Source organism: Halichoerus grypus, chromosome 12, assembly GCF_964656455.1.
Source record: "Halichoerus grypus chromosome 12, mHalGry1.hap1.1, whole genome shotgun sequence".
Lineage (NCBI taxonomy): Eukaryota > Metazoa > Chordata > Mammalia > Carnivora > Phocidae > Halichoerus > Halichoerus grypus.
Window position 1 is genome coordinate 78,810,287 of NC_135723.1, and position 16,044 is coordinate 78,826,330.

Here is a 16,044-nt window from a genome sequence, read left to right on the forward strand (position 1 = left end):
AGAACAACGATCTGGCTCCACTGCTTTGTAAAGGAAAACAGGTTCTCGGATTTGTATGAGTCTCCATCCTCAGAGAGGCAGAACCAGCATCTTTCTGTGTATACTGATGATGTGGTACCAAGGCCATCAACTCAAAGTGTATGAACAGACACTAGGCTTTTTCTAACAACCTTTAGAATGTCTTTATAGCAATGCTTCTAAAACTGAAAAGCCACTTAGGTGGAAATTTAAAAAATTCATTTTGGGGGCGCCTGGGTGGCTCAGTCAGTTAAGCATCCAACTCTTAATTTCAGCTCGTCATGTTCTCAGGGTCCTGGGATCGAGCCCTGCACCAGAACCCACAGTCAGTGGGGAGTCGGCTTGAGGATTCTCTCTTCCTCTCTCCCGCCCCCCCTCTGCTTCTGTTCTCGCTCTCTCTCAAATAAATAAATCTTTAAGAATTAAAAAAATGAAAAAATAAAAGAATTGAAAAAATAAAAATTCATTTTGTACTCAAGAACACCTTTCAGCAAGTTTAAAAGTTACTAAGGAGTGCAAGAATTCATTCTGAAAGACTCAATGGAAACCTCACTGTCCACAAATAGATGTCCTGTGACATAATTATTTAGATCTTTATATGGCTATCTAAGTAAGCCTTGCTTTTAAAGTCTTAGGGACAAAATCATCTTTAAATTTTTTTTTTATTTGAGCACAGTTGACACATAATGTTACATTAGTTCTAGGTGTACAAACAGTGATTTGAGAAGTTGATACCTCATGCTGTGCTCACCACAAGCATAGTTACCATCTGTCACCATCCAGCACTATTACAGTATCATTGATGAACTATATACTTTTGGGTGCTTGACTGGTCAACTATTTGCCTGCTAGGACAAGCCCATAATATGAAAAATTTGCTATTTTTGCCTCCAGGTATTCCCTAAGGCACCGGGTGGAGGGTTGGCCACCAATTCAGATGAAAAATCTCCATATGCCACCTCCATTTCCATAAATAGGTATTTGCACCTGCCATCTGCAAACAAAATCTGCATTACAAGCACTTGCCAAAGAACCTAACCTTCAACTGCCCAATGCCTACTTAAATTTGAACTATCATTTTGCAAAACTATATGCTATAATAGATTTAAAAAAAAAAAAAGATTTATTTATTTATTTGAGAGAGAGAGAGAGAGAGAGAGTACATGAGGGGGTAGGGTCAGAGGGAGAAGCAGGCTCTCCACTGAGCAGGGAGCCCGATGCGGGACTCAATCCAGGGACTCCAGGATCATGACCTGAGCCGAAGGCAATCGCTTAACCAACTGAGCCACCCAGGGGCCCCTATAGACTTTTTTCTTATTCCTAGGACTTACTAGTTCTCAACCCTGGTTGCCCAGTGATACTTTTTGCACCAGTGCTTCTCAACCTTATATGCACATACTATCTCCTGAGAAGTGCTTAAAATACTCCTGTCTGGACTCACCCCAAACCAACCAAAGGAAAAGTGTGGGCTCACGTGATGCACTCCCTAAGGAGGTTCTTATGCACACACAGGGTTGAGAATCACTGTCACATATAAAAGCGCAGCCAGAGAGTACTGTAATAAGAAGCAAACCCATGGCATAAAATGATATAAAATGTATTAAAGAACTATGCATAAAATGACATTAGCTTAAATAATATCTTGTTCTTGCATTAAGCCATGAAATTAAATTGGCCCACACTCACACCATAATTTGTTAAATACTGCCAAATTTCTTCATCTTATCAGGTGTACTATTTAATGATTTAGAACATAGGTTTTGGGGTCAGACCACCCAAGTTCAAATACTGACTCTTGCACTTGCTGAGTGGTCTTAATCGGATTCTCACTTGTCTGTCTCACCATGAAATGTTACTACCATTCTTAAAGAGGATTAAATGGGGTGAGCGGTCTGATTTCTTTCCTTGCATTTAAGTTTCATCTATGTTGTTGCATGAGTTAAGTTTATTATGGATGTACCACAGTTTATCCATTCCTCTACTGAAGGACCTCTTACTCCTCCAGTTTTTAGTGATTATGAATAAAGCTGTTATAAAAATTCCCATATATTTACTAATAAACCCTTGTGTAAATACCTAAGAGGGAAACTGCTGGGTGATATGGCATGTCTATGTTTCACTTAAAAAAAAAAACAAACCTGGCAAATTGTATTCCCAAAGTGGCTGTATAGTTTTGCATTTCTACCAGCAGAGATTAAGTTTCTGTGGTTCTGCATCTTTGTCAACATTTGTTATTGTCAGCTTTCTTGTACCTTAGCCATTTTACCAGACTGTGCAGCGGTGGTATCTCCTTGTGGTATAAATCTATTTTACAGACTGTGTTGCTCATCTTTGAATTCAACTGCTATGCAAAATTTTAATTAGAAAACTTCACTTTAAAACTAAGATCTCCAGGGGCGCCTGGGTGGCTCAGTCATTAAGCGTCTGCCTTCGGCTCGGGTCATGATCCCGGGGTCCTGGGATCGAGCCCTGCATCGGGCTCCCTGCTTGGGAGCCTGCTTCTCCCTCTCCCACTCCCCCTGCTTGTGTTCCCTCTCTCGCTCTCTGTCAAATAAATAAAATCTTTTAAAAAAAAAAACAAACACTAAGATCTCCAGATATCTATTTATAAAAGTTTAGACTGTAAATTTCAGATCATGTAAGCCCTTTTCCTTCAAATTAAAAAAAAACAAAAAACAACCTATTCCTGCTTCTCAGTATAAAAGTAGATAAATACATAGCAAACATTACTAGTAGCTCCGTGACCCAGAGAGGATCACCAGCGTCTTCTGCACACCAGTGTATACATCCACGGGCTCAGACTATAACCCATCTAAAGATCCAAAGTTTAAAGCAGGAATGAGTCAGGTATGTTTGAGGAACAGAAAGAAAGCTGAGTACGAAGGAAGGATGATAGTAAGCAAGGTGGCTGTAACAGGAGATGAAATTAGAGGAACAGGTCAGTTCATTTATAGCAGGGTACTTCAATGTTGGTGTGTGTGGAAATTGCCAGGAGGCCTCGTTAAACAGACCGCAGCACACCACCTTCAGAGTTTCTGGTCCAGCAAGGCCTGAGAATCTGCATTTCTAACAATTTTCCAGATGCTGCTGATGTTGCTGATCCAGGGTCCCACCCTGAGAACCATTCTTGGGCATGCTACACTATGATGAGGAGTCTGATTTTTATTCCAAATAAAAGAGAAGACACTGGAAGATTTTAAGGGCGGAATGATGTGATTTGTTTTGAATTTTAAATAGATCATAGTGGCTGAAGTGTGAAAGCTAGATCAGAGGGGACAAGATGATAAATGGCAAAGTAGTAAAGCAAACTATCACCAGCAAGGAAGGATGGTGTCCTGAATTAGGGCAGAGGAGATATTAAGGTGTGGATATATTCGGAATAAATTTAGGGAAAGCTGACAGAACTTGCAAATAGATAGGAGTATTATGTATCAACGTCACTGGCTTGAAAACTGCCTCTCTGAAAGACTTTATGGGGGTGCTAATCATTAAGTTCTATTTTAGAAATATTTAGTTTGAGATAACTGTTAAATGCAACTAGAAATACCAAGTATGCAGGCTGGATATGCAATTTGAAGCTCCAAGAAAGAAAAATAAAAAATTGGAAGTCATTAACACATAAATCATAATTATAATCACGGAACCTACTCAGATCATTAGTATAGTTCAATGGATCTCTAAGTAGGGTGATGTTGCACAGCTCCATTTAGCAATGTCTGGAGACATTTTTGATCATCTTGATTTAAGACTGGGTGAACTACTGGCATCTGACAGAGGCTACGGATGCTGCTAACTAAAGTGTACAGAAAACTCCTAACAAAGCATTTTCCTGCTCAAAATATCAATAGTGCTGGGGTTCAGAAACTCTTGTACAGAAAGAAAAGTGGTCTTATATGAAGGGAGCAAAGGAGTATGAGGCCTTTCTCAGACATACAACTGACAGGAAAACATACCACTTACATACCCAATTTAAAACCTGCTTAGGGGCGCCTGGGTGGCTCAGTCGTTAAGCGTCTGCCTCCTGCTCAGGTCACGATCCCAGGGTCCTGGGATCGAGCCCCGCATCGGGCTCCCTGTTCCACGGGAAGCCTGCTTCTCCCTCTCCCACTTCCCCTGCTTGTGTTCCCTCTCTGTGTCTCTCTCTGTCAAATAAATAAATATTAAAAAAAATAAAACCTGCTCAAATATATATATGGCCAGTGGAGAAATGAATTAAAAATATCTAAAGAATTACATTATAGCTTTAGACTTAAAATGGCTGCTATTAGACAGTACCAAATAGTTATAAAGCAAATAGGGTAAAATTAACGTAATAATAGTTTAAATGAAAAGTACTGATTCATCAATCCATAAGACCGAATGTAATCTCCAGGCTCTTCTGTGAGATTACGCTACCTCCACACTTTTGTTGAATGAATCAGTGCACAAATACGTAAGCACATGAATGAATGGTATGGCTTAGCTCGTAAGTCTTAACGAATACATTTAATAAGGAAACAGAGGACGAAATTGGGAATGTGATTGCTGACTCTCAATTTCTGGAGTGTGGGTACAGATTCACAAAATCCCTAGAAATGGAAAAACTCTAAAGGAGACAGAAGAGAAGGATTTGAAATGAATAGAAATCACAACTTTGGAGAAAAAAAATTCCAATATACCCAGTGATCCCAGTATCCTTCAAAATCTAGCACCACACAAGCTGTCAATCATCACCAGAAATTTTCAAGGAAGATTTTGGAAGGCTTTAATCTCTGGAAAATACCTATCAATTCAGTCTTCAGGTCTGGGTAAGAGAGATCCATGTTACAGAAGATAACTTTATAGCCTACTCACTGAAGCCCATCTACTTTATAAATCAGACTGCAGATAATCTTTCACACAGAGAGGTGTTAAGATCACAAATCTACCCTAATCTTAATGCTTTTACCTGCCAGAAGAGGCTGAGTATAGTGGAGAGACACTAGCATTAGAGGATAAATATATTCCAGGTATGAGGTGAGTACAGGATAAAAAATTCAATGTTAAAAGATGTGTGAAAAAGAGCTTCTCACAGGGAAAGCAGGAGAGGTAAGAGAGAAGTAGCCTTAGATATTCTAATCAGTCTAATCATAATGGACCTAAACAGATGACTTCAAATATCAAGATGCTTTTAACTCATGGACAGAAATGTTTAAACGAGAATTACTTCTCACCAAGAAGGACAAGTTTGCCTGTACCATTCACATCCACTGAGCAGTACATGTGTAAGGAAAACGGGTCCCTACGATCTTATATACGCAACCTTTACATACCCAGAGCCCATCACACTACTTTCTAAGTCATTGACAACTTTGTTTAAAAAACTGGAGCTGTAATCTGGGACTGTGGAAAATTACAAATAAATTATTTTACGTAGTTTATGAACAGAAAGTTCACACGCTACGTACTGGTCTACTTTAACTGTGAATCGAAAGAAGTAAAAATGTGTGACCTTGAACACACAGGGCTGAGTACAACTCACCCTTCCCAGTTCTTTATCTTCAAGGGCCAGGACCCCAGTGCTTTCCGTGAAGAGTTTTACTTTGACCACAGGCCGAGGATGGGTCGTGGTGAAATCACCTTGAGTTCCCCATCTGCAATAAAGTCACAAAGATTTTCTTTAAAATGCAGCATTAATTTTTTTTCCAGACAGATGTATCTCCTTAGAAGGCCCATTAAGCAATACAGAATCTTTTGTGGCTCAATGAGATTTTTATCTTTGCTTTTGTTTCTGACAGATGGCACAGTCAAGGAGAAAAATAACAATAAGTTTTACAGCTTATAATAATTCCAAAGCTGTTCCAAAAATTAGCACATTAGAGTATAAAAGACAGTGTGCAATGAGAATTTAGGTTAAGGTAAAGCATTATATATGTAGTCACTGAAATCTATTATTTATTCAAATACAAATTATAACCCCATTATTATGGATGCCTAGAGAGAAATCGCTAAAAGTTTCTTTATATAAAAGACAGTTTCATGGAAAACTTTTTTTGCATGCTGAAGACTTTACCCTATCACTTCTTGGAAAGTCTTTACCAGATATTTTCTATTTTAAAAAGTGGAGGTAATTATCTCAAGTCTATTACTTTATATGATTTTTAAAAGCTCCTATCAAAAGGAAAGAAATAAGCACTGTAAAAATATGAACGTGTTGCAGTTAATTTCCCAACACACTCTCCTAGGAATGGAGTAAGTCTGTCGACATCTGGCTTTTCAAATCATCATAACAAAATAACATTTTTCTTGGCTTATCTTTTAATTAGTGGCATCTCAGCTTTACCACACACCAATTCATCCTAGCGTATTTACAAACTCAACTGGCGCACACCTGGTATTAAAAAATCTTATCAATATTTCTCATAACTCTGAAATCGCAGACACGAGATGCAGCATAGCAGGAAGAAAATGCCATTGAGAAAAACACACAAAAGTGAGATTAAACAAAATAAGGATCCCTGCTACAAGTAAATCGCCATATAAAAATACAGATTTTCTTATATTGTTTTAAAAAAACAAATTTACCCTTTTAAAGGCATTATCTGAACTTTGTTTTATAAACCATATTCAGAAAGCTTGGGAAATACAAAAAAATGGAGGAAAGTCTAATAAAAATTGAATAACTGACGTCTTCCTCTGCAACCACAGCAGTGATAACACCGTAATATGTGTACAGTAAAGCAGAGACCACTTCAGTGACCGCGGAAACTCGTATCCAGACGCCATTTGTTCTCCGAAATTAAAGTCATATGCCAGAGGGAAAGGACAGATTCAATTAGGATGGAAAAGCAGCTTAATTTTTATTTTAGACTTCTAGAAAGGGGTTAGCAAAGAATTTTTGCCATTTCATAGAATTAAGATGGCCTGAGATAAAGTAGAGCTCAACTAAGACTAAAAATGAAAAGGGATTCAGAACCAAAATAAGGGAGAAACATTCTCAATTTTGTGTGTGGGATCTTCAGCCTTGAGTGGTCAAGGCCATCCAGACGACAATTCTGGAGTAGATTCCCAGGACATATTCGTCTTTATTTGGTGTCATGTGATTAAATGTGGAAAACTAATCCTTCGAGACATTTTCTTTACAATTGAAATCAAAGATTTGTAGTAGCCATGTAGACACAGCCTAACAGGTTTATATAGAATTTGTTCATCTTTTAAACTAATTCTCCTCATAAAAATTTGTTATTTTTTTCCTCTAATGTCAAAATCCCCCAAAAGTACTTATCCTGTTTTATACGATTGTTTGTAATTCCCCATCTATAGCAATATGCCGTTCTCCAAAGAGAAATATACTGACGACCACGTTAACCATCACTGGGGGACTTGATGAGTTTCATCTGTTAACCCCATCCCTCCCGGCCACTTTACGTGAAGGGAAATGCGTGCTCGCTTTGGCAGCACATATATTAAAATTGGAACAATACAGACAAGATTAGCATGGCCCTGTGCAAGGATGATACGTGAAGGGAAAGGCGCTGCCAATTCTGTTAGAATAAGACAAATAAACAACAATGCATATGTAAAGAATTGTGCTCACTCATGATCCTGGGAACTCCCAGAAAACTGCCTTTTACCTCAGATCCTTCATAAACACACATCTTCAACAACTATTCTTCGAGGGCTCAGGACAGGCCACCCCAGTATATGGCATTTTGGCACATTATCTTGAATTAAAGTTACTTAAGTGCAACAAGGATACTCTGACTCCTCCATTGTGCCCCTGAAAGCAGGAAATACATCTCCCACATGAAAGATACCTTCTCTGGTCACCCGTAGTAGAAAATATCCTTATTACCAGAAATAGGGAATTTAGGGCCAAGGAGACTGCATAAACAAACCTCATTACTTCTTTACTAACTCACCATCCCCAGAGCTCAAACTTCTCTGTCAATTCTTCAAAAATTTATTGTTTGTCTAAGAAATATAAAAGCTGCCCTCTTGGTCACTTCTTTGAGTCTCATATTTCATATATACACAAATTAAATTTGTTTTTCTCCTGTTAATCTGCCTTATGTCAATTATTAGACCAGCCAAAGAAACTAGAAGTAAAAGTTTTCCACCCCTACATCTCTAAATCTTTATTCACTAGACATCTCTCATCTACTCACTAAAAACATTTTATTATGTAAATCGTGTATTAAGTGTCCAAAAATGAGATACAGTTTAAAGAATAAAAATCAGCATTCCCACCATTCAGATTAAGAGGGAGAATATACCAGTATATCAGAAGAGTCCTCTTTGTGCCCTACCCTGGTCACATCTTCCTCTCACCCCAAGCCCACACTACCACCAGAGTAGCTAGGATTCTGGGTTCTATATTAATAATTGTCTTAAGTTTCTTTTTAAAGGGAGCATTTTACCTCTAGAGGTGATCATTGCTCCAGGTATCTTATAGTTGGTCTTTCATGGGAAAGGAAATTCTCTTCCTAGTTCATCAGATACCCACAAATAAATCAGAGTATGTGTTTTATACACATATATCAGATATGTGATATATATTATGGTATATCAGTTATGTCCTGGATTTTCTATCACAGATGCAGGTACATTTTATGGATGGTCATAGATATATCATAAATATCATATATATCAGATATAGATCATAGATCCTACCTATCTGTAATCCAGAAATGAATGCTCTATTAAAATTTTTCCTGTACCTACTGAGATGATTAGTAATTGTGGTGGTTTAGCATTTTCTTGCTTTTCAAAGATAAACCTATTTCCTTAAAAAAAAAAAACAGATTTAGAATGCTGTAGTTTGGCATTTTATATCAATATTCATGATTGAGACTAGCCTGGAGATTTCCTTTTCTTTTTCTTGTAGATTTATATTCTTGCATTGTCCTGTTTTTGTTATGCTAGCCTTTTTGATGAGTTGAACAGTGTCACATTTTTATTATCTGGAAGATTCTGTAAAAAAGAAAATGAGAATGATCTGTTCTTGGAGTTTATCCATTAAGTTGTTTGGGTCCAATGTTTCTTTGTGGGAAGATATTTGCTACTGATTCTATTTCTTCACTGGTTATAGTTATAAAACTACTCCAATTTTCTATTTGAACCGATTTTGATATATTACTAGAAAAAGTTATTTCATCTAAGTTTTTCAAAAGTATTTGCACAAAGTTGTAAAATACCTGTCTTTTGCATCTATATAGTTACATATTTTTTTCATTCCTAATATTTTTTCCATTTTTAACTTTGACATAGGTTTGTCTTATTATTCTTTTCAAAGTACTATTGCTTGACTTTGATGATCTCCTCTGTTACATGCTTGTTTTCTATTTCATTAAACTCTGCTTTTTTATTTCACCATAATTTATCCGTGTTAATTCTGCTGTTGTTTTACATTTTTAACTTGAAAGCATGGCTCATTAATTTTAAGCCTTTCTTTTGTTCTAAGCATTCAAGCTTAGCATTGTAAGCATTTCAAGTTATAAATTTCCCTTAACCACTTTAAGTACAGTGTCCCACAAATTTACATTATTTTTGTTAGTATTTAGCTGTTTACAGGTGTGTTTCTAGAGTTTATAAATGAAGTTTTACTTTTTCCAAGTAAGTCCTATGCTTATTACATTGGGTTAAATAATAGAACTTGCAAGATACTCATCTCCTGAAATAACTGAAACTAGCTTTTATATATTCCAAAATATGTAGGCCTATATGTGTGTCTGTGTGTATGTGTTTATGTGGGTCTTTAACTCTTCCATGAGTATGTGGAAATAAAAAGTATTCTCCATTGTGGGTACCATGTTGTATATGTGGCCATTAGGTCAAGCTTGTTAACTGTGCTATTTAAATCTCTTTTATCATTACTGATCTTTTGATATCCTTTATATAGCAAGGTAAAAGTATTATCTGCCATCAAGATAAGAGATTTTGACAACTTCCTTTCATATTTTTGTCAACTTTTGGTATTCTACTTGGAGATATAAAAATATTTAATAGTAACCATGGCCTTTGAATATGCACTATCTATCTTTTATCATCTGAAGGCCATGATTATTTTTCTACCATTAGACTTGTGTAAAATTAGAGAATACTATGCTAGGAATGGTAATATGGTACAAAACATGCTTAGAGAAGTCACACAAGGAACCTAATCAACATATTCCAAGTAAAGCCAGTAATTTATTAGAAAATAAAGAGCTAGATGAAGTTAATAGGAAGACATTAGTAATTTAGAATTTGGAAAGCAATCCAGGATATCCATTCCGAAAACTTATGCCAATAAAGGCAGGCTCCAGGACTATCACAGGGCCCAGTAGGCAATCCACAAGAATTTGTCTACTTAACAAGGTCTGGGACCTCCTGAGTCAAGGGCAAGGAATACTAATGGCCAGCTCCTGTGAAAGGAGAGATAATTAAATAAAAAACATGCTTTCAGGCAGGGAGAAGCAAAGGCACAAGGATACCGGCAAATCCTAACTGTAAAAGCCAAAGGACTAAGCTTTTATGATATTTGACAAAAATGTGCAATTTTAAAGGGGTGCATAAATATAAATATAGTGGTACTTAACAGTCCTTATAAACCCCGACATTCCAGAATACAAAATGCACCCCCTTGATAATTTCTCTTATAAAAACTAAAAGAAAGATATATACAGTTAGAAAATACTTATGAATTCTACAATAAATGAATTAAAAACAAAAGTCCTCCCTCCCACCCTACCCCCCAAAAAGGCAAGGAAGGAGGGAAGAAGTAATAGGTGAATATTTTCAATATTCACCAAGATATTTCCTTGTTTTCTACCTAATTGGCATGTTTAAACACTCTCAGGAATTAATACCAGTTATTATCTTCCCACTATTTTCTCTGTATTATGTGATAAAAGAATACATTACCCTTGCTGTCAATTTGCTTTGACTCAAAATACATTGCCTTTTTCTACTTCTATGAATGTATTATTTATGAGGATTCAGACTTCCAATGTAAATCTTCAAAAGATAAAATATGTACAAAGCACCTTTATGAGGACAGCAGGACTTCCTGGCTCTGAAAACAGAGTAGTTCACATACCGACTGAAATAAGTGACATTAATTATGTATTTGCTATTAAATTAAGTATACTGGAAATTCGTACCATGAGCCAAAATATATGTACATGTCTATTCATCCATTGAGGCTATTTCTAAGAATTTGCCCTAACGAAATAATCATAAATACTGGAAAGACTATAAGCAGGAACATATTCACTATAGCATTTTGCATAAAAGCAAAAGCAAGCAACTGAAATATCTAATATGAAGGGAAGATCATGTAAATTATGTGGCATACAATGGAATATTTTGCTGCTACTTAAAATGATGGCTATGAAGGTGATATAAGGCTAGCTGTGATGTAAAGTGGTGGTGGGGGAAGGACACAAAACAATCTGGGCCTCTTCTTTCAAAAAACTTACTGAGTACTTTAAATTTGCCAGACAATACTCTAGTGTCAGCAACCAAAGTCTCTATTCTCTTGGAACTTATATTCTAATAGATGATAGACATCAAATAATTTGAATATATACTGTAACATATATCCCTCTGAACCTTGCCTTGCATTCCTGACATGCTTCTAAGAGTATCTATAGAACTAGATTCAAACCGTGACCTAAAAGGATTCTCAAAAATTACTAGCGTATTTGTTTCAAAGTATGTTGAAAATCATTAACAGTGCAACAGTTATCAAAAATCATCCAAATCCCTTGATTCAAAATTGTTATTGTGACCCTATAATGCATACATGATGACAGAAGCTAAAACTTACAAATAGGCTCAACCTACATTCCTTATCTCTCCATCCTTTTATCCAACTATGTGACAGGCATATAGGGAAAGGGCAGGCATTAAAAAAATAGTAATAAAAAATCAAGACAACAGATCCTGTCCTAGATGAGCTCAGACTGGTAGGGAAGACAGACATATAAACTCATAAATATAATGAATCCAATCATACAGAATTGAACAGGGTTCTAAACTGCACTTTTAAAAATTACTTCTAAGACTGAGCATTTTCTCTTTATTAGTCATCGGAATTTCTTTTATGACTTGGCTCTTTTATTAAATAGTTGTCCATTTATATATTACATTAGGCTTTCTCTCTAGTAGGCTTTCTTTTGATTTGAAAAAACCTCTAAAGATAAAGACATGTGCTGTTTCGATACCATATATGGCAAATATTGTCACAGCTGGTTATTTTCTATTTAACTCTTTTCATGGCTTTTTTAAATGTATAGTTTAAAATTATTAGATAACCATGTTCTAGCACTTTTATTTATAGTTCCTGATTTTGACATCCTGCTTAAAGTCTTTACTTAACCAAAGATTATATAAATATTAACTTTATTTCTTCAACATGTTTCTACTGTTTAAACCTTCAAGTTGTCTAAAATTTAATAGTGATGTTAAATGGCATTTTACCTTAATTTTTCATCTACCCTGATCTCATTTAGTTTAGAAGTCAAATATATTTATGGTATTATTATAAAAACTGGGGTTTGATGTTGAACTTTGTCCTAAAGATCGATCTCCTGAGCTGTGCTATACTGTTTGAATTCTTGTGGCTTTATGAGATATTAGGATACCAATTAGAACAAGAAGCAAACAGACATTTCCAACTTAGTATATTTCTATTCAATAAAAAGGGAGTGCTCTCCATTTATTAAAATCTATCCTAATATTTTTTGATAAAGTCTTAAGTTTTTCCTACTATGTAGTTCCTACACATTCTGTGTTAAAGTCATTTCATAGTATTTTGTATTTCGGAATTCTAAAGAATCTGTGTCCTTTATATTGTCTGAAAATTGCTGGTATACAAGAAAGTTATAAACTCTTTTTACAAATAACAGTTTTGCCTTATTTTCAGTCTAGTGATTTTTTTTTTTTTAAGATTTTATTTATTTATTTGACAGAAAGAGACAGAGCAAGAGAGGGAACACAAGCAGGGGGAGTGGGAGAGGGAGAAGCAGGCCTCCCGCTGAGCAAGGAGCCCGAAGTGGGGCTCGATCCCGGGACCCTGGGATCATGACCAGAGCCGAAGGCAGATGCCCAACCACTGAGCCACCCAGGTGCCCCTATTGATTGCTTTTAAATGATGTTTTCCTTACCAAATTACCATTAATTCTATTACAAAAATTGAGTTATTAAAATAATTAACAATAATCTGTAATTCCAAATACATCATTTATTTTAGAAGAGAAAACATGAAATAAGGATCTAACTAGAGGGGCGCCTGAGTGGCCCAGTCGGTTAAGCGTCCGACTCGGTTTGGCTCAGGTTGTGATCTCAGGATGGGAGACCGAGCCCCTTGTCTAGCTCTGTGTTCAGCGGGAAGTCTGCTTGGTATTCTGTCTCTCTCTCTCCCTGTGCACCCCCTGCTTGTGCTCTCTTTCTCTCAAATAAATAAATCTTAAAAAAAAAAAAAAAAAAAAAGATCTAACTACAGGGAAAGAAATAAAATTCTTAAAATAACTGCAGCATGAAAAATATTAACAATCCAACACAGATTATCATTTTCATAGCAGGCATTTTAAGATTAAAATGATGTAACACTTATCTAAGGATATTTGCCTCAATAAAGTTTAGGCTAACTTAAATATTCAAGCATCAGATATTTGGTCAAACTCTTCCCAAGGTTTCTGCAATCAATTTCATATAGGTCTGAGGTCTCTTTCTGCTGTCCTACAGGAGATTTGTCCCCCAAACTGATTTAGATTCACGTAATTCATGATAAACCGTCAGGATTGCTTTGAATTACTTTTAATTACTCATATTTGGTGACAAGGTAGATGAACACTCTTCACAAGCTCTGGAAGAGGGACCAAGAAGGAAAAGCAAGGCTTGAGAATGGGATGCAGTGAGCTGATCAGAAAGGCCTGATGCTATGTATCCTCAGGAGTGTCGAACAGTATCATGTGCAGCTCTATGCAGGGGGGCTTTAGTAGCCTTTAATTGCATAAGAAAAGCTGTATCCCTTGCCTATATCTGTTGGCATCTTTCTGTCATTGTCCTGCTCACAACAGCCAGGAATGCACTAAAACTATTCTGAAACAGATGTGTATGTAAGACAGGTACATTCGACTTGTGAAATATACAATGTAAATGCGAGATGTCACTATTATAAATATACAGGGCTATCTCTTCTTAATTGAATAACTTAAAATTGAGAAGTTTAAAAAGAATTACTAAGAGTCTGTTATGTAAGTAAAAATTAAACACAACATTGAAAGTGTTCTAAAAATAATATTAAGCACTGAACAAATTCTTTTAAATTCAGCATTTCTTATTAATATGAACAATTAAGACAGTTTTATGGAAAGCTCTTTTAAAGCAGAAGACACTTTTGGAAGAGCAGCTTTTGATATTTAAAAAGTTCAACATTTCTATGTCATTTCCCAGGGCCCAACTGTATCAGTTTATCAATTACTGATGGACTTAAGCCAAAGAAAAAGGAAAGAACGGTGAAGATAACTACACATTTCTACGGAAATGTGGACAGCTGGTGGCATCATTTACCATGGTCAAAACTACAAGAGGTGAAGGGACTTATTTGAAAACTCAAGTGTCTGATTCCAGTAAGTTGCTGGAAATTCAGGTCTGCACTTTAGCTACAAGCCTGCAAATAAAGATACAGATTTGAGAGTTATTCACAGAGGTGATAATAGAAACTACAAGAATGAATGTACGTATGAAGGGTGTCCATTAAAAACTCCATGATGGTAGGAATTTGTATCTTACAAATCCAGGCATATATATGTATCTCTATCCATGTGTGTATGTGTGTACCTAAGCACAGTTTTTTAAATTTATTTTTAAATAAATGGGATATTCAAATTGCTCTATAACTTGTGCTTTTACAGAACACTACATATTGATCTTATCAATACATGGACTTTACACAATTTTAAGACAGAAAAGCATTCCCCTCCCCCCCTTGTATGGCTGTGCCAGAATTTGTTCGATCACTCTTCTCCTGATGGACCTTAAGGTTGTTTCCAATTTTAACTACTACAAAGGCACCTGGGTGGCTAGGTCCGTTAAGTGTCCAACTCTTGATTTCAGTCCAGGTCATGATCTCAGGGTCGTGAGATCAAGCCCTGTGTCTGGCTCTGCACTGGGCATGGAGCCTGCTTGGGATTCTCACCCTCCCTCTTGCTTTCTGCCCTGCCCCCACCCCCAACTCACACACGTGTGTGCTCTCACGTGCTCTCTTTAAAAAAAAAAAAGACAACCAAGGACAGAATTCTAAGACAGCCCAAGATTTTAAACTATTCTTAAATATAAAAGAATATACAAAGTCATTTTAAAAGTTGATTCATAAGAAATATATCTATGTAAATAAAATGCAGCACAAAGAACCCTGTTCTACTAAATGTCCAAATTTTAAAATTATTCATTGTAATATAAAATCCAAGTTTGTTAGGATTTCAAAATTTTATTGTAAAAAAAGTCCTTCACTTTCAATTTTAATAGTCTGTAGGACAGATTTTAAACTTCTTTTAAAAATACACTGAGTATTCTTCTGCATGTGGCTGTCCAATTTTCCCAACACCATTTGTTGAAGAGACTTTTTTCCATTGGACATTCTTTCCTGCTTTGTCAAAGATTAGTTGACCATAAAGTTGAGGGTCCATTTCTGGGCTGTCTATTCTGTTCCATTGATCTATGTGTCTGTTTGCAAAAGAATGAAACTGGACCATTTCCTTGCACCACACACAAAAGTAGACTCAAAATGGTTGAAAGACCTAAAGGTGAGACAGGAGTCCATCAAAATCCTAAAGGAGAACACAGGCAGCAACCTCTTTGACCTCAGCCGCAGCAGCTTCTTCCTAGAAACATCACCAAAGGCAAGGGAAGCAAGGGCAAAAATGACCTATTGGGACTTCATCAAGATAAAAAGGTTTTGCACAGCAAAAGAAACAGTCAACAAAACCAAAAGACAACCGACAGAATGGGAGAAGATATTTGCAAATGACATATCAGATAAAGGGCTAGTATCCAAAATCTGTATCAACACCCAAAGAA

The 16,044-nt window shown here is 36.3% G+C and overlaps 1 protein-coding gene and 1 non-coding gene across 18 annotated transcripts in view; one reads left to right on the forward strand and one right to left on the reverse strand.

Moving 5' to 3' along the window:
- The window catches only part of CADPS2 (calcium dependent secretion activator 2), a 518,420-nt gene that overhangs the window by 241,780 nt on the left and 260,596 nt on the right, over positions 1-16,044 (reverse strand). For all 17 annotated transcript variants that reach the window (XM_078059524.1, XM_078059520.1, XM_078059523.1 and 14 more), the window contains one exon: positions 5,519-5,630. In XM_078059524.1, the coding sequence (XP_077915650.1) occupies positions 5,519-5,630 (112 nt within the window). The remainder of the gene's footprint in view (positions 1-5,518; positions 5,631-16,044) is intronic.
- LOC118554634 (U6 spliceosomal RNA) lies at positions 7,419-7,523 on the forward strand. The gene has a single exon (XR_004926562.1). It is a non-coding gene; the product is annotated as a U6 spliceosomal RNA (small nuclear RNA).